This window comes from Alnus glutinosa, chromosome 3 (assembly GCF_958979055.1).
Source record: "Alnus glutinosa chromosome 3, dhAlnGlut1.1, whole genome shotgun sequence".
Taxonomy (NCBI): Eukaryota; Viridiplantae; Streptophyta; class Magnoliopsida; order Fagales; family Betulaceae; genus Alnus; species Alnus glutinosa.
Window position 1 is genome coordinate 899691 of NC_084888.1, and position 19509 is coordinate 919199.

Genomic DNA, 19509 nt, shown 5'->3' on the forward strand with positions numbered 1-19509 from the left:
TGGGTTTGAGTTCCCTTACATTTTTTGAATAAATCAAATTTATACCTTATGTTTTCTTGCAATTTCAATTTTGACAATTAAGTCTTCAGGTTTTTATCTGATTTCAAATAGATTCATTTGTTAACTTATCCTACAATTAATTAGCAATATGTTATACAAATCAATTAATATTATGTAATTTTCATTTGACATGTAATGTGCCAATTGTACGTGTCACGAGGCACATTTACTTTAAATTACAAATATATTACGAAATCATTTTTAACTAATTTTATTTTTTAAAAAATATTTAGGTATATTTGTAATTTAAAGTAATTGTGGTATGTGACACATGCAATTGGCATATAACATGTTAAATGAGAGTCACGTGACATTAATTAATTAGTATGAGTCTGGCGTATCATACTGTTTATTAAATGGACAATAGGTTAACGAAATATTCTATTTAAAATCGAAAAAAAAAAAAACTAAGACCTTACTAGTGAAATTTATAACATAAAGATTAAATCATATAAAAATTTCGGGACTACATTTAATTTTTTTTTTCCTACTTTTTATATGGAACCGTCTAAATTATTCATATTTAAAGTCCAATCGAGTAAGATGCTATTATAGTGATGCTTATATCTGGAGTGTCACCATCCAACCTTCCCCTTTTACCTTTTTTTTGCTTTTTTAAAAAATTACATTATACAGTTGTCTCTTAAATCATCCATCTTTTTCTTTTTTCTTTTTTCTTTTTTCTTTTTTCTTTTTTCTTTTTAACAAAAAAAAAAACCATTTATTATAATATGAGACACAAATGATCTGTGATAGCGATTAAAACTACAAAGACTCCATAAAAACAAAATTAGAGACTGGATCCTGACTTGGGAGCAGCTACCTAAGCACATAGGTAATTTCATATTTTAAGTAATTTCTTATATTAATTACTTCAAAAAAAAAACAATTTAAAATACGCCATGCCAATCGATATAATAAATTGGTATGAAAAATAGAGTTCGGGATTTTTAGCAATATCTCAATTTGTCCGGCAACTATGAGAGAGGCAGAGAGTCCATATGAGTTACATTTATCCAAATAAATTTTATCTAATAAAAAATTATTTTGTATTTTCTTACAACTTATTCAGATGACATGGTATGCACAATTCACCCTTAAATCAATTTTAATTATTCAATATCTAATAGTCGACAAAAAAAATAAAATCAATATTATCGGTGTGTGGTCTTCACGCGCCGACGAGTGTCTGCTGCCACGCCAACCGTCAGTGTTTTGTTCCTTGATTTTTTTTTTGCTTTCACTAGTTTTTTTCAGGCTATTAAAGCTACATTCACTATAAGCTTCGTTTTGACCCTCATTAGTAGCTTCTTTGTTGCAGTAGTTTATTTTTGGGTATGCTATTGCGGTTGTTTATTTGATGGGGTACATATTGGGTTATTGGACCTTTCGAAATTTGTGGTCATTCTTGAGCCTCTAGGCTGCACCATTCGTAGTACGCTTTACCAATCCGCCTTAATTGGCAACCACTTTTTTTGATATTCGTACAAAGAATATATAAGGTTGCATCATTTATTTGATAAATTTTCTTTTAATTTCTATATATCACTACTAATAAGGTTAATTTGAGGCTCTTTGCTGAGTTGTCCAACTTTAATTTTATTTGTTGATGTACTTAAAATAAAAATTAAAAAGAAAAAGTTGTAGATGTAGATGTGTTGCATGAGTGCAAGTGTGGTCCAGTCAATGTAGAATAGTGTACTTCAACATGTTACGCAGTGATGACTAATCCAGTACATCCTTCCACGCCTCTCGGTGGGCCGCTGCACGTGATTTAGTAGTAACCCGTGTCAGATTGGACCCCATTAAATTTAGTAGCATGCCTCTCTCACATGTCTTAACTTTGACAACTCTTAAGAGGCTTGTGATCTTGTTTTTATTTATTTATTTTTTTCAATTCTAATTGCCTCTAGTAAAGCTTTGAGCTTTTATTTTAACTCCAATTTGATTGCAATGCCAAATTCGGCTAAATCATGAGCAGATCTGGATTTCAGATTTGGGGAGCAAAATTAAAAAATTAAAATTAAAATTAGAAGGACCAAACCTAAAAAAAAAAAATAAAAAAAAAAATAAAGAGTTAAATTTTAATTTTTTTAAAAAAAGAAATAAGAAAAACATGGTGGCCTTAAGCCACCATGTAGCTCCGTCCCCGGGTCAAACCTACAAAATAAGTAGGGATGGTTATAAATTTGCCTAAACTTATTAGAAGTAGAAGTCTATTATGTTTAAATTACAATCTCAATATTTTTCCGAGTAACCGTTAAGCTAACAAATCTAATCTTACCGTATGTTTTATGTTCTATTTTCTTGTGTTGAAATTCACAGTCCGGTGAGGACTTGTTATTCAAGCTTTATTATCCGGACTCGATCGTAAACTCTAGACTCTACTTGTTCGACCTAAATTGGACGGGCAAATTTATGATTGGCCTGAATGAATTTTTAAGTGCACCTTGTATAAATTTTAATTATTTTCACATTACAATAAATTTGAAAATACAAAATAAAAAAAAAATTAAATTAAATTAAATTAAAAATTGAAGTTTTAATTATATGTTTGGCTGTACAGTAAAGGAGGCAAGACCTGACCACTTTCTGTCGTCTCCTATTTGTCACATAAAACCCTCGTTTAGCTAAAATTTCCCAGGAAAATCTGTAATTGTTAAGAGTATTATACAAAAATATGGAGGATGTTGATGCATATACTCCAATCAAATTCCAAATCCAAAATGGTTGATCGCAACACGTGTTTGGCTTGAAACAGTATGATCAAATCAGACCCCAGATGCGCTCAAAGAATTTAATAATCTAGCGGGATATATTAAAATAAGAAAAGCGAAAAAAGCCAGCCTTGGATCCGGTTTTTAAGGTCTGAGAGCAAGTACTTGGGGGTCCTCTAATCCACAAACGAAAGCTGTGGCCTTGCTGTGGCGGTGGTGGTGGACTGGTGGTACTCTTCGTCGTCGTCGTCGTCGTCTTACCGGTGGTTCTGGAGGTTCGGCGCCGGAGGTGGTGGGGTGCCGGCGGCGACTCAAAACCCATCATGCGTTGGCGATCTCGGAGCCCTCCATTTCCGGAGTTCTAGGTTTGCTCGGTGATCGAAAGAGGTCCTCAGATGATATTTTCGGAAAGAAGGTTCTGGATCTTTTGAGCTGGTTCGGTCCGATCCGTGTGTTTTTCTTGTTGCGGTGTAGCTGGACAGGTTGGTTGTTCTTGGATTTTTTGGATCCACATTTTTGATTGCTCGTTTGGGTTTGGAATGATTGTGCTTTTCAGGTTCTTCAATCGGTATCTTTAGAAAAGTTACTTTGTTGTTGTGCCTGTGCTTTAGATTGTAATGGGTTTTGGAAGTTATGGTTAGATTCGCATGGATTGTGTGTAATAGCTATGATTTTCATGGAAGATTGGGAAGAAGAAGAAACGAAAAAGCTTTGATTTTTGGGTGTTGAATTAAATTTAGAAGAAATTGCATTTTCCGTCTTTTCCTCGGTGATTATTACTAGCCTAACCTTGTAAATGCTTAGGAGCGATAGCTATGAGTTTTATGCCAGATTGGGAAGAAGAAAAGAAAGCTTTGATTTTTGGGTGTTGAATTAATTTTAAAAGAAATTGCATTTTCCATATTTTCCTCAGTGATTAGTGATTACTAGCGCAAACTTGTAAATGCTTAGAATTTTGAGAGTAAGGTTGTGTTTATTTAGGCGTAACATGTTTCCCGAGGATAAATGTCGAAAATATTTCTGGTGAAAAATCGGACCTGAAAATGATGCTGAAAAGGTTTTCAGGTGTTTCGTTGTTTTTTAACCCGTTGCCTCACCGGATACAACCCAAAACCAAAGACCGAGTCTCTCTCACCACCGCACCCAGAACCAGAAAGTCAGAAACCATCACAAACAAAAATAATGTCACAAAACTACTTTTTTCCGAGGGTGGTGTGTTATATTTGGGTTGACTCTGAAATCATTTTGTGTTTACCAATATTTTCTGCCTGCGTCAAACATGGAAAACGTAAAATAATAAAAATGGGGAAAACATATTATGCCGAAACAAGCAGCCTAATTCTAACTTGAATCTCTATTCAGAACAATTGAAAAGGAAAAAGGAAATTAGAGGCTCAGATTTGCCTACTTGATAGAAAGCTGGTAACATTGAAAAGCTATCTTTTCAAATTTTCCAGAATGGTTTCAACCGGTTTGTAGGTTTTTGTTGGATCTTAGCTGGCTTTTCTTGGTTTGCAGTTGGATATTGAAGAAGGGGAGAGGATTGATGTGATATACATTAAGATGTCCCTTAAAAGCATTGTTTGCGAGCTGCGGGAGATGATGGATGGAATGGGGAGCATGTCAAGGCGAGGAGGGGAAAGGAAGTCTTGGCATAGAAAGACAAGGTCGCATATTGCTCCTGATCAAACGCCACTACCCTTATTGGAACCAATTCAGCAGGGCCGGTGGTCAAATTTACCACCTGAATTGCTGTTGGACATAATCCGGAGGGTAGAAGAGAGTGAGGCCTCGTGGCCTGCTCGGAAAACCGTTGTCTTTTGTGCTTCAGTTTGTAGGTCATGGAGGGTAATCACTAAGGAGATTGTCCAAACTCCTGAGCAATGTGGAAGGCTCACGTTTCCTATTTCATTGAAGCAGGTAATGCTCTTTTCTTGTTCTTCCACTCTTTTTTTTGGTGAAGTTTGCTTTGGTTATCCTCATTTACTCTTTTTGTGATTATGAGTAGCCGGGCCCTCGAGAGTCTCCAATACAGTGTTTCATCAGAAGGGACAGAGCCACTTCTGCATATTTTCTGTTCTACGGTCTGGTGCCTTGTGAGTAATTATCTTTTGTCTTACTTTTCAATAAATTTAAACTTATGAACCTTGACGTTATTGCTTGAGAATGCTGAACTGCTGCTCTTGATATCTGGAATTTTGAGTTTTACAATGCTGGTAGGAGTTGTGTACATAAAATGGTTATGGTCTCTTTTTTGTGCACCCTATTCCTGAAGAATTCAGTAAAAGGAACTTAATGTTAGATGTGATAGATTTCGTAATATAGATTTAAATAATTGTATGAGAGGAAACTAGCGATAACGCTCAGGATAACCCTATTTCTTTCTCCTTTGGGAATCAATTGAATAATTTGATGGGACAAAAATATATCATTTCCTATGTGGTTCTCACTTATGATCTTATTAAATTGACAGCCGAAGATGAGAGTGATAAATTGTTGTTAGCAGCCAAAAAGATCAGAAGGGCAACAAGCACAGACTTTGTTATATCTTTTGTTGGGGATGATTTTTCTCGGGCCAGCAGTGCATATGTTGGGAAAATGAGGCGAGTCTTGTCCATTGCAGTTGCTACCTACCCTTTTGCCATCACTTCTTCATTCATTTCCCCTAACATTTATTGACAAATTTTTGACAGGTCTAATTTTTTGGGTACAAAGTTCACCATATATGATAGCCAACCTCCAAGTGAAGCCACAGTTCAACTAAGTAGTCGCTCCAGTCGAAGATTTCATTCTAAGCAGGTATCTCCAAGAGTACCAGCATGTAACTATAGTGTTGGGACCATCTCCTATGAGCTCAACGTGCTTCGCACCAGAGGGCCGAGGAGAATGAATTGTGCTATGCACTCCATACTCATGTCTTCTATTGAGGAGGGTGGAACTGCTCCAACACCAACATCATTCCCACACTCTTTTGATGAGCAGTTTTCTTCTCCCTTACCAGTTCCGAAAGGAAAGGATTCAATCATAGATTTCAGCTCCACAAGCCTTTCAGAGCCACCAGTGGTGTCAGTCCGGGGCTCGGGAGAGCCACTTGTTCTTAAAAACAAGGCTCCTAGATGGCATGAGCAGCTGCAGTGCTGGTGCTTAAACTTCAGAGGACGGGTTACGGTTGCTTCTGTTAAGAATTTCCAACTTGTGGCCGCTGTTGGTCCATCCCACAATGTTTCAGCTGCAGAGCAAGAAAGGGTAATCTTACAGTTCGGAAAAATTGGAAAAGACATCTTCACCATGGATTATCGCTACCCACTATCTGCCTTCCAAGCCTTTGCCATCTGCTTGAGCAGCTTTGATACTAAACCTGCCTGTGAATGAAACCCATGTTGGTTGCATATCTTGATCACCATTTGCTGAATTTCTCGTCAATTTTTGGGAATAGATATAATGCTCTTCCTTAAAGTTCATCATGCATGGCCGTTCGCAGCTGAGAATCTTGTGCATCCACTAGTTTTTTCTTTCCCTGGGGGATTTGACTTGTATGTTGTTCCACTTCTTGGCACTACTGAAATTAAATTAAAAAATAATTTAAGTGAATTATGTCCATATAGTTGAGTGGTGGTAGTAATATTGTTTTTGTGGTCACTTCTGCTTCTCATACTGGTGGAGGATTTTATGGCTCTTTCGGAATCCGTTGGAGCCTAAACTCCTGGTCCTGGTTGTCCCTCCAGTTTTTCCTCTAGGCTAATTGCTTTTAGGTGTCTTGGTTCTATCTTTGATGGGCTCTAACTCCATTTGCAATCGTTTATTTTCCCATATGAGATGGTTAATATATGTTTAGAACCAGTAATGGTCATCCTGTCTTTGGATTTTGGTTAGGGTTTGTTTGGGTTTGCTGTTTTAAAACAAGCGATTTAAAATGTAGTGATTTCAAACCGTGCAATTTGAAAATTTTGTTAAGCGTCAATAAATTTACGATTTGACCTTTAAAATTGTATATTTTTTAAAATGCACTCCTTTGATTGCAGTTGATTATAATTTGAAAACGTAATTTTTTTTTTCCACGTTTTAAATCGTAATTTTTTTATTTTTATTATTATTATTATTATTTTTAGCAAGAGCTAGCTGGCTTGATCGTTGAGATATGCTATTTAGCTTTTAGCATTTTCAGTTGACGTGACATGTTTAATCCACACTTAGATTAATTTTAGATAAAAAGAAAAAGATAAAATTAAAGATAGATTGAACATGCCACATCAGCTGAAAATAGTAAGAGAATGTTAAATAGCATTTCTCTAATTAAATAGTGAAAATATTAATTGATTTTTAGGATAATGTCCAAAACCATAAGAATTCTTGTAAAAAATGCAGGGCTGAAATCAAGTTAATGGAGTATCAAATCGTATAAGACTAAGAATATGAATTGAAAGATCTGCATATTATCTTGCTTTGATTGGAGATGTGTGGCACCTTTTGGGTGACATAATCTTTGTTTGGAAAACAACTTTAGATTCTTTGCTTATCGGTAAGCAAATAGAATCTCTCTTTAATTTTCTATTTATTGTTATTTTATTTCTGCGTGGAATCTTGTTTCTAGTGATGGCAAAAGAGTTTGAGTGGGATTTCAGGCACAATGCATCTAATGAGAGCTTAGTCGGCTCGATCAAATCATTTTTTTTTCTTCCCGCAAATTAGTTCCTAAACTTTTAAACCCCTTAAAAATCCAGTAGAAAAAGAAATTAAACCATTGTTTGAGGATCATATCTCCTAAGAATTTGGGAAGAGAATGAGAATGAAGTGTAGGCATAAGTGGCCCCCCGAGCAAGTAAGCTCCGCATCCTACTCTTACTCCTGGCACAAATTCCAAAAAAAAAAAAAAGAAAAAAAGAAAATCCTAGTTCATTATTTTAAGTTTTAACCCAAGAGCCGCTTGTTAGATCTCTTTTGCTAATTTAGTGTCAAAATTAAATTGGTTACAAGTCTAGGTTTAGTGATTAAGTTGGGACTTCAATGGGTATTCAACTGCATGCTTAAAAGTGCAGAAAAGAAGTTGTCGATCTCGAGTCAGTCGAAAACCATTTGAACGTGATCTTCAAGGCACTTCAAGAACTGAGATCCGAGAGCTCCGATCGCAGCCCCAATTGCAAGAAGTTCGAACCATGTCCTTCATGTTGTTGAAATTCAAGTTCCTAAGAGGCTTGGTCGCAATAGTAGTTGCAACATGATCGACCTAAGGATTTTTACAAGAGCCACAAAGGCATCCAATTGCAAGCTAGGTCGTAAAGGGTTCGAACACGAAGGGAATTGAGCTAGATCCAAAACGCTAGGTCTCAACGCCGGTCGTACCACGTTCAAACGTCAATGTCTTTGATTGTGTTTTTAGAAACCGAGTTTCACTTAAACCTCCATTTTCCCTAGGGTTTATATAAACATCCTCATGTACGATTTTCATAAAGCCATGAGGCATTATTTTGCATTCTTGTAGAGAACTTTAGAACTCTTATGCCTTCATTCTAATACCTCTTGCTCGATCTTAATTTAAACCACACACTCACAAAAACAAACCTTCAGTTACCGGAGTTTCGGGATGGAAGAGGAAGCTTGGTAGAAAAACTGGCAAGAGTTTTAGAGCTATTGCGATAGAGACAAATGGGTCATTTGGTGGGATACACATCAGGTTTGATTACTAAGATTTTGTGATTATAAACTGTATGTAATTTAATTATTCTATAGCGAAAAAGTTTCTTGGGTTTGGCACATAAGTGGTTTTACTTTTGAATAATTCTTTAAAAGGTTTCTACTTCGTCAACAATTTGTTTATTGCTTTACATAATTTTGGTGATATTGTGTGTGGTTGTAGAATTTTAATTGGTAGTGATTATTGCAAAACACCTATTCACCCCCTCTCTAGGTGTTGTTCGGGGTCATTGGACAAATTTTCACAGCAGAACACCATGAAATGCAAATCCCCGAACCCATAGTAGTTTCAAAAGCCAGTCTTCTGGCATTTTAGTTTGTGGTGGCCAATGGGACGCTGGTTCATTATTCTTGTTGCTTTCCGATGCTGCAGCATCGTATTTGTTTCCCACTATGAATTCTGGTACATTCTTTACAAAATGAACTGGGCTTTTATATGTCACAGGTATAGACTTTCTAAGTAGATCATATTTTAAGCTACACGTTGCATGAAAAGATTAGTGAAGGCCACTAAAGCTACAATCTCTATTCTCTAGAGTAGATTTGGCAATTAGGGAATTTAATTCTCAAGTTACTTGCCTACATACAACATAGAGCATGGCCTATATAATGTCTCTACTTCAAGTTTAGATGTAAAGGCTTCAATGGCGTTCCCATTTAGAACCCTACCGATATAAAGCTACAACTCTTCTGATTTCAAAAGCATGCAACAAACACTAACAAGGAAATGAGTAAGAAATTTGAAAACCGCCTCATTAGGTAAAGACCGACCTCGCCAGAGAAGTATTTTTGCACTTTGGCATAAAACTTGAGTGCAAAGTAACAAAACTAAGTTTCCATCGTCTTTTCCAGATATGTCAGAGATGTCATGAGGATTAAGAAACAAAGCAACTTGGAGAAAACGGCCCCAAATTCAAGCTATTGACACTTCTTGTAACAAGGAACCAAATAACATTGTTCTATATCTTTGGTATTGAAAAAAATAAAACGTACAAATTATACATGTCTAGAGATACATACTCATGGTTCTTAATATGATCCGGCTACTCTTAGATGCTTGCTTCACTCCTACTCGGTTCAGCACAGTTTTTGCTGTCTCGCCTTTCTCATCTCACGCAAGAGTAGGTAATGAACTCCCTTGAAGTAAAGTGAAATGGTTGATGCGGAATAGGGTTCCTGCAACAAAAATTTAAATAATCTATCTGGTTATGTCATTAATGATCCGTAATTGATGAACAAAAAGTACGGAGACGCACGGTCGTGGCCCGTAAAGTTTGATCTGGCGCACATGAGTATCCCTCCCATTCAGATGGTTTGACAACACAGCAATTTGCAACATAAAAGTGTTGACAAAAGTTTCCCTGCCAAACAAGTTAGAGTAAAGAAGTTTACACTATGAAAATCAATGCAGACAAGTACAAATAAACCACACAACAGCAACACATCTCAATCACTTTCAAGGACGAGAAATATAAGCACTCTCATGGTTCGGTCACATAGTAATCAACTTTCACTTAGAAACCCCACTGCAGCAATGAAACTACAAATTCCAGCACAAATGCAGAATATCAAATGTTATCCGAAAAATAAGGAAAAGGAATTGCCTTAGAGTTATCTTTCTCTTTGCAACCGCACCGTATCTTAGATCCTAAAATAACAGTAAAATTATATGATTTGATAGAAATGGATGTGCTATCCAATGCAGGGGTTTGTGGGGGTTGTTTTCTTTCATTTAGAGGAGGGGGGAAAATTCAGGGAAAAAATACATTGTGCGAGACAAAGAAAACCATAATTAATTCTTAATTTCTTAAGTTAGTAAAATAGAATATCGGTAACCGCGGTCAACAGGTTGTGAAAGGATAGCTAATGGGTCTTGAATACATCCATAACGTGTAACACCTTAATCTTATAGTGGGAAGATGAGCAGCTCATATAAAGTGGTGGTTTATAAAGACACTCGCGGGGGCTAAGTCTCACATCGGTTCTTTATTAGTTCAAACTAAGCTTTAATTCTAAGGAAACTCCAAATTGTCAAATCATTTTGGAGTGATAGCGCATATGTGGCTAGCACTTTCCCTAGGCTAATATAAATGGTATCAGAGCAACCTAGTAACACATTGTGATACTGAAGTATAGCATAACGTGATCCTGGCAAAGACGTTAGGGATTTAAGGTCACATTGAAGAGTAGTTTATAAAGACACTCATGGATACTAAATCTTACATTGGTTCTTTAGTAAGTGGGACTGAGCTTTATAAGTGATTTTAAGAAAACCTTAAATTGACTAGTACTTTTGGAGTAGTAACGCAGATATGGCTAGTGCTTTCCCTAGTTGTTACAACATGCTTGAAATGAATCTCCCCTACCCTTGTCTGCATGTGAGTTAAATCGTGCATAGTTGCAAACGATATGAAAAGGCAGCGAAATAAGATCTATTACCCACTTGTAACTCAAAACTGTTCGAAACAGACAAAAGAAATAGAAAAAAAATTTGCGAGTGTTGGAAGAATAAGGGCAAAAGTAGTACATGTAAAATGATTTCAACCGCTTACCTAGGATCATTTCCAGACAAGGATACATAAACCCAACCGCTAGGCCTGATAAGCTCCATAGTTTTTATCTCCTAAAAACATTTGCAGAGAGCACAACCAGATTAACCAAATTGAGCCTTAGTGAACAAATTAAACGCAAAACCAAAAAAGTCGATTACTGCTTCTGTCAATATGTTCCAATTCAAAGATTATTAACATAATCCAAAACCAGAGAACTTACTTTCAAGTTGTGGAACCCATCGCCGGAGCGAATGGAGATCTTACTCGGCGTGTAGCTCTCATCAAGCTTGAAATCCACATAAAGAACAACTAACTTCAAAAACAAAAACAACCCCATTAACTACCAATAATCCACAAAAAAAAAAAAAAAAAAAAAAAAATTGGGAAGCAAGCGAAAATTTGAGATCGCAATATGCATCCAACATACTTGAAGCTTAACTTTCTTTTGGAACTGAATATTAACCAAATGAGGCTGCGCACCATCTGATCTGAAACCCAAAAACAAAACACTAATTAGGGTCTCAAAAAAAGAGAGAAATCAGAGACATTAATCCTGTTGGGTGGGTGTGTGAGTGATCAATTACTGCCAATAGGTTTCGAGGTTGTCGTCGCGGAGAGTAGCGACGCCATTGCCGGGCTTGCAAGAGCTGACACTCCAAGCGGCCTTCTTTCCCAGTTCTCGAAGGTCATCTTCCACTATCAGCACATGATTCCCACCTGTGAGCTTCCCTTCTTCTTCTCCCTCCGACGATTCCGTCGCCATAGCTTAACAGTTACCTTCGCTCTGGACCCTAAATTTGACAAAGAAGCCAGAAGCTAATTGGAACCGAAACCGTTCAAACGTTTATTTTATTATTATTATTACTTTGTTGGAAATTGTTTTTAGTAAACTCGTTACTATTTTTTATTGCTTAATTAGAATACCAAAATAATCTCCAAGGTAATTTTAAAGGTGTACAAGTGGTTAACCGCAACCACTTGCTGCGGTTATTATTTTTAGATAACTTTAACTGTCCCGTCAGAGCTTATTAACAGCTAACCGACAATTTTGTTTTTTTTTTTTTTTTTTTTTTTTTTTTTTTTCAGAGATCCCTTCTGATTGATATAAAAGATATCAACCGGTCTAATGTTCAAGGTTACAAAGATTCTCTAATAAATTAAGTTAGAGGCACAGGGAGTAGAGTTAGCTCCACCCAGGCAGAGTCAGACTCAAACCATAACAGACCACAACTGCTATAAAATAACCTAGACAACAGAAGATGCCTCAATAGAACATGAATATATACTTGATCTAGGAGAGGTCACACATTCTGCGCTATAAAATAACTATTACAGACCAGGGTTGATCTAAAAACACAGAGCAGGCTGTATGAGAAGAATACCAAAAAAACAAACAAACAAAAACTATAAAATAAAAGGTTAACATCACTGGCCGGCAGATTATGCTGTTACTACAAACTAATAAGTAACTGTTAACCATTTTTTAAGTAATGGGCATTTTGGGTCTCTTTTAGTTTTTTTTTTTTTTTTTTGCATTCATTGAGCATCGTTTTATAACCTATTTTATGTTAGAAGATATGAAGGGCTAGAATATATGGAAAGTATAATATACTTTCCATATATTCCATATTTGATTGATATTGTAATATTCTACATTGATGTTGTGTTGTAATCAAATTATGGGGATTTAATTACTATATTTGATGAGAATTTGATTACCATATTTGTATTTACTTTACACCCTATAAATAGGGACCTCTGTATTGTAAACAATTAAGCAATAAAGAAGCACAATGTAGTCTATTATAAGCTTCCGCTTTCTCTCTCTCTCTCTTTCTTTCTTTCTCTTTCTTACATAAAATTCTCTTGTCTTTATTCTATTATTCTACTATTTGTCTTTAAGTTTTCCATCCTATCATATTTTCTTTCATGGTATCAGAGCTATAAGCTAACGCCAGTGTTTCATCTAATGGTCTTGTGAAATTTTTTTTTTTTTGTTTGCTTATATTTCATTTTTCTCTTGATAGTCATTATTTTGTAGATCTCCTCACCATAAATTTTGTGTATTATTGACAAAAAAAAAAAAAAAAAAATCTCCTTTCCCCGCAGATGTCTTTTCTTTTTGTATTGTTGTTCCTTTTTTTTTTTTATTCCAAAAAAATAAAAAATAAAAAATCTCACTCCAAAGCAGAACCTGTTTTTGCTTCTTTTTTGTTTTTCTTCATTTTCTTTTGGTTTGTGTTTTCTTTTTCTTTTTCTTTTCTTCTTCTTCAAACAAGTTGTGCGCGTGAGTTGGAGATAAGCTTTACTCCAACCCACGCCACCTGTGTCTCCTACAATCCAAAACCCTTGTCTTGTTCTTAATCTTTCATACACAGCAAGCATCAGATATTGCTTCTCTCATACACAGCATGCGTCAGATCTTGCTTTGTTACTGTTGATCTCCGACAAACCCAGCCGAGTTTCGCACTTCACAGTCGGGATCGGTCTCTCTGCCGCCGTCCACTTCTCAGGTTCGGCGCCTTCTCCTTCGGTTGTGCAGGCCCAACGTTGGCGCCCTTTCCTCCGGTCATCCATGGCCCGTCGCAAGTAGAGCTTCTCCTCACCCTCGCAGTCACCATCTTACCGCCCCTTTGCCGGCCGTCCATCAGTCCCACCGTCCCCTTCAAGGTTGTGCTCGTATCTGCTTTTATTCCTGCGAATTCTTGTAGCAGTTATCTGGTAAAATGATTGTTGCTACTTTGGTTGTTGTTCAGGAAAAAAAAAAAAAAAAAAAAAAAAAAAAAAAAAAAAAAAAAAGAAGAAAAAGAAAAAAGGATGTAGTTTTGGCAGTGAATGCCCAATGGGTAGTCTCGGGAAGATGAAAAAAAAAATGAGAAAAAAAAAAAATCAAAATCAAAAGAGGCCAAGTTGCCCATATTATTCTTGCCCATAGTTGGCTCATTTTCTTTTGGTCCATAGTTGGCACCATCTCTCTTTTCTTTTGGCATTTGAGGTATTCTCTAAAACCCATGCCCATTTCAGCCCATAGTTGGCTCACTTTCTTTTGGCCCAAAGTTGACCCCATCTTTCTTTTCTTTTGACTTTCTTTGGCCCATAGTTGGCCCATTTTATTTTGGCATTTGAAAAGTGATATCATGCCTTATTTAGCCCAAAGTTGGCTCACTTTTTCTTTTTAGCCCGTAGTTGGCCCAATCTTTTTTTTTTTCTTTTCTTTTCTTTTCACTTTCTTTGGCCCATAGTTGGCCCATTGATATTTAAGGCGCATCTTCACCGTCGCCGACTTCCTTCATTCATCGTCGTTGACTATCGTTGATCGTTGTCATCTCCAAAAGAAGAAGAATAAGCATTTATTGCAAACTCAAGATTCCAGAATCTTTCACCTTGAATTTGAAGGGGGATGTTAGAAGATATGAAGGGCTAGAATATATGGAAAGTATAATATACTTTCCATATATTCCATATTTGATTGATATTGTAATATTCTACATTGATGTTGTGTTGTAATCAAATTATGGGGATTTAATTACTATATTTGATGAGAATTTGATTACCATATTTGTATTTACTTTACACCCTATAAATAGGGACCTCTGTATTGTAAACAATTAAGCAATAAAGAAGCACAATGTAGTCTATTATAAGCTTCCGCTTTCTCTCTCTCTCTCTCTCTTTCTTTCTCTTTCTTACATAAAATTCTCTTGTCTTTATTCTATTATTCTACTATTTGTCTTTAAGTTTTCCATCCTATCATATTTTCTTTCATTTTAAACTATTTTAAGCATCTTTTAGACTTACCTTAGTTTCTAATTGCTGGTTATGTTTTTGCTTTGAATAAGAGTTTTCTTTCTTGTTAGATCTGCTCTCAAAGACGATCTATAGGATGAAGTTTAGTCAAATGTGAGTGATTATCTTTCACGGTCTGGATAGTTCAGTGTGTGTGGTTATCTCCCACGGCCAGTTTAAATAAATTTTAAAGATATTTAGATACCCTTGTCTTAAATCTAAGCTGCTTGGAACAGATTTACTCTTTAACTATTTTTGTACATGGATTAACGGAAGATGCAAGTCATAGATATCACTTTATTGTAAAAAATTTGTTTGTATCTCGTAAACTTCAAACTTTCAATTACTAAAAAATTGTCAAAGTCACACCATGAGGAAAATACTTTTAATAAATTATCATTATTATTATTATTTAAAAAAAAACTAATTTCTACGGCCTCGATTGGTTTATTTTCTGGTTGTGATTGAATTGAACCAGCAACATCTTCATTCATTTCGTAGTGCTGCTGAGTCCTCTAGTATTGAACAGACTTCAATGGCTCCCCTCCCCTCTTACTGTTTTCCTCAAGAAGCAAGATGTTCGCAGCTTTTTAAGGTTGCTCCCTCTAATTTCTTAGTAGTAGATAATAGTTTAACATTGTAGAGCTTTACACACAAAACCAACCATGAATGACCAGTCTTGAAATAAATATAAAAGGGAATGTGAACTTTTTGCCTATAAAATATTTTACGTTGAAATAAATATACCGACAAATATCTACATTCTATTTACCTATAGTTGATGTGGCGTGATTCCTCATAACATTTGGTGGATGAAAATGAACTTATTACGTCACGTCAAGTTTGATGGACGAAAGATGAATACTTGTCCACTATAAAGCATTACTCATAAATATAATATTAAAATTTATTTTATTTTGTAAGAGTGGATAAGTAAACTACAACCTTAAATTTATAGTTTTCAATTTGATTGAAGGACTTTTATTTTTTTAAAATTGGGTTGAAAGAAAATTTTCAAATCCAGTCTATTGAAACTGACAATCATACATAGAGCTCAAAAATGCTAAAATTAGAGCGCCCATGACAAGGTTTGCACAATCATAATGCAAATGTTTAATTTAAAGTGTAACAACTCAAGAAAAACAATAGCTATATTTGTGTTATTATTCCAAAATGATTAGTGAATATACAAATAAAGCTCCCTAAAAACACTTATAAAGTTCTGTTTCATCTAGTGAGGAACTAACATGAGACTTAATACTCATGAACACCTTCATAATTCACTCACTCAGTGTGGACAATTCACCTTCTTTATATGAGACTAACTTTTTGGAGGTCTCACACAATCAAGATGTCAAATGCCTTTAACATACATCTTAAGTGCATGACCAACTAAGATTGGATTATGACTTCAAGTTTCTTAGATAGATGGGCATACATATGCGTTAGAGCATAGCTCTTATTATCACCCTTCTTCTCATTTTTTCTTGTCTATATGCATGTTTCCTTTTTGAAACATCTCTAGTTTGCTTCTTATTTTGATGATTATGCTTAGAACTACGCTTAGAACTGTACAGAATAGTGAAATGATGAGAGCCAAACAAGTTAATTTGCAACCATCACAGGTAGCTTACATAATAGAGAGAAAAAAAAAAAAAAAAAGTAAGAAAGGATTAACAGGAGAGTTTCTGAAATTTGGGTTCCCACAGTTTATGCTGATTTGGTGGCCTTGGCCTCCATGGAGGCAATGATAGTACTCTCCTAAGTCATTTTGAGATCGAGAGACTAGAAGTAGTAGCTACTTCCACTCAACCACCAATTGTTTTAAAAACTTAAGCCAATAGAAAATTATCAATTTAATTATTTAATTAATATTCTAGCAGAAAGCAAAGATGACACTTGTACTCGTACTCATAACGGTCAAACAATATATATAGAACTGTTTTTTACAGAGTAAATACAAGACATGATAAAAACAGCTAGTCCCAGTAGTTGTGGAGAATCATTGCCTACGATTTCATTGTCCAATTGACTGCCTTATTCAATGGCTTTTCTCTTCCACAGATAAGTGGATTTCGCAGCGCCCAAACCAAGTTCATCCGACAGAGCAACAACTTGTGGGCCAAATAGTCACAAGCACCTTCCCTTTTCATCAGCCCCACCCCTCCTTCCTTGCCCCTACAATGCTTTACTGTCTCTAACCATAGTTCTTGAGTCTTATCTTCTTTCATTATCCGGCTTCTGTGATACCTCTGGTGTGGTCCTCCCTCCCCATCCTCTATTCATTTGGTCACAAGAGAAAATCTTTAGTCATTGTCATGCACAGGTAGAATATCTTATGCTTACTCCATAAGGATAACAGCATTACCATAAACCAACCATACATGTAACCAAAAACAAAAGTATATTTACTGAGAAACTATTAGATTCACATATATTTTCGATAAAATCCTCTGAGATGGTCATTATTAGGGTCGACCATTACATCTCTAGCTTGAGACTGAAATGTCCAGTGGATATTGGGCCATAATAGAGTCTATTAATGGTCTCTATCATCTCGTGATTTCAATTTGCCCACACCAAGATCATTTTCCCCTTTACCTTTGTGTATAATATTAAACTGAAGAAATTCATGTGAATGCTACCTGTGCATGAAGCGGATGTTGATCTTCCTTAATGAAACCCCGCATTATAAGGCCTTGGCAAACCACTTTCCCAAGTTGGAAAGGATTGAACTTTCTGCAATGCAATTAAAAGCACATGAGATAAAACAGCAAAGAGGGTAGTTGAATGGTAAAAGCCATAAGAGTCTAGAAGCAATTACAGAGAAGAAGGATGAGTCTGGATATAGTTCTGGGACAGTTGCAGAAGAGCTTGTCAGCACATCTAGTTCACAACTTGTGTTTCCTTGTTCAACCGGGTTAAGCTGAAGGTAAGGCAAATTGGAGACTGCTGATGGCCTAGTGGCTGTCGGAAAACTGGTGATATAAGCAGGAAACTTCGTTGCATAATTATTTAAGCACAGAGTCAGTTACAGAAGAAATGACATTCCGAGTATATACAATTTTCCCATTTAACAAAGCCATCATCATCGTGGATCAATAAGCAAATGAGATCACAAAAGCGATTTCGTCCTTACCTCTTTAACAAAGAAGTTATCAGTGTTGAATTCTAGCTTCGGATTTAAAGCAGCAAGTTTCATTGACAAGAACTGCATGTAATCGAATCCCACTTAATAAAGTATCAAACACAAAAATTGCTAGAGTAACAGAGTGTCTTTGGCATTGCAAGTTCGCATACTAAAAGTGCGATTTTTCAAATCAAGGTGCCTTTTTTTTTTAATGAAAAACACAATTTTAAAGGTCTCACATTTTGAAATCGTAAACCCAAATGGACGGATAATTTAAAAAGGGAGATAAGTTTCAATTACTTCGCCTTGTCTCTGGAGAGATTGAACATAGTTGATGATTTCGTCAAGCATACCAGCCTTGCTCAGGATTCTGCTGCAACCAGGAACCAAATCTTGCAAAAATTTCATCTTGTTATTGATCTTTTCCCTTCTTGCCTGTAGATCATAGACACAATATAATTCTGAAATTTGCAATCGGTGATTCTCCTTGATTAACAAAATTGATCTTTTCCAACATACCCTTTCTGCTAAACTATGGCTGTCAGTGGCCTGCCCTCGTCGCGCCCGCACATGAATGTAATCCGGCTTCTGAACCTCTAGAGCCTTGGAATCCACCTTTGAATTATCTGCTGAAGTTTCTCCACAGCTTTTCTCACTGACTGCAGATTCCACTCCTTCTTCATCTCCTTTGATCCTCTTGTCTTGACATTCACATTCCTCTGCTACAACACACTGAACACCAAAAGTCAAAAGCGTTTATACGAAGCAGTAACAACCCTTTGTACGAAGCAGTAATTTTCAGAATTTTGGAATAAAGTGAATGAAAGAAACAGAGATTAAGAGAAACACTCAAACACACCTCTGTTTTTCTCTTATTCAACCTGTCTTTGTCAATAACAACCTCCATCTCCTCCGCCACCGCCACCTTTTCATTCATCTTAGCTGCCTCTACCGCCACCAGCAGGCGGCTACAAGTCGTCAGAAGAGACTGCTCCTGATGAAAAGTTAAAGCGCTACTCCTACACGCCGGCGACACAAAACCCAACTCTTTTCCACCTACAGCCAAATTTGCAATACCGGGAAAACTACCATCACTCAAATGCAGTTCAGCCTTAGCTGACGGATCGTCTCGGTGCTCCCCAAGCAACAAGTTGTCACTGATCAGACTACGATGCCGAGGCGTTACGTGGGATTCAATGGAATTGTTTGAGACGTTGGTAACATAGAGTTGTTGAGGTTGTTGAAGCTTGTCTATCCATTCCAACCTTGCTCGCTGTCTATCAAGCACACTCACTTCCGTACCGTTCCCGACAAAGTTTTCCAGTGAGTTTAACAAACAATTTAACATCTTTCGCAAACCTCCGGTATCGTATATTGCCGACGAGAGCAACAATAGTGGGTCGGTGTTCTTTGTGGTGTTGCTGTCCTCTAATATATATAAGGCACCCTTGTGAACTCTTTATCCTTTAGCTAAAATTTGTCTAAAAAATTCACATTTTTTAATTTAAAGAGCAACTTTATAAAAACATCACACAATAAACTCTTTAATCCCACTTGTTCTATTTAAACATAA

The 19509-nt window shown here is 36.2% G+C and overlaps 3 protein-coding genes across 3 annotated transcripts; 1 reads left to right on the plus strand and 2 right to left on the minus strand.

The window, feature by feature from the left end:
• The first annotated feature begins 2901 nt into the window (after nt 1-2901).
• Nucleotides 2902-6377, plus strand: LOC133863089 (tubby-like F-box protein 5). The gene is made up of 5 exons (XM_062299080.1): nt 2902-3259; nt 4296-4697; nt 4786-4873; nt 5251-5380; nt 5471-6377. The coding sequence occupies exons 2-5, from the start codon at nt 4341-4343 to the stop codon at nt 6147-6149; spliced, it is 1254 nt and encodes a 417-aa protein (XP_062155064.1). The 5' UTR covers nt 2902-3259; nt 4296-4340; the 3' UTR covers nt 6150-6377.
• A 2983-nt stretch (nt 6378-9360) lies between these two features.
• On the minus strand, nt 9361-11848 carry LOC133863863 (anaphase-promoting complex subunit 10). The gene is made up of 6 exons (XM_062299984.1): nt 11605-11848; nt 11448-11508; nt 11241-11333; nt 11021-11091; nt 9725-9829; nt 9361-9644 (listed from the first exon to the last, which is right to left on the minus strand). The coding sequence occupies exons 1-6, from the start codon at nt 11781-11783 to the stop codon at nt 9575-9577; spliced, it is 579 nt and encodes a 192-aa protein (XP_062155968.1). The 5' UTR covers nt 11784-11848; the 3' UTR covers nt 9361-9574.
• Nucleotides 11849-16688: 4840 nt separating this feature from the next.
• On the minus strand, nt 16689-19352 carry LOC133864377 (transcription factor HBI1). Its single transcript, XM_062300687.1, has 7 exons — nt 18796-19352; nt 18456-18668; nt 18237-18371; nt 17946-18017; nt 17631-17804; nt 17452-17545; nt 16689-17084 (listed from the first exon to the last, which is right to left on the minus strand). The coding sequence occupies exons 1-6, from the start codon at nt 19282-19284 to the stop codon at nt 17480-17482; spliced, it is 1149 nt and encodes a 382-aa protein (XP_062156671.1). The 5' UTR covers nt 19285-19352; the 3' UTR covers nt 16689-17084; nt 17452-17479.
• Nucleotides 19353-19509: the final 157 nt, after the last annotated feature.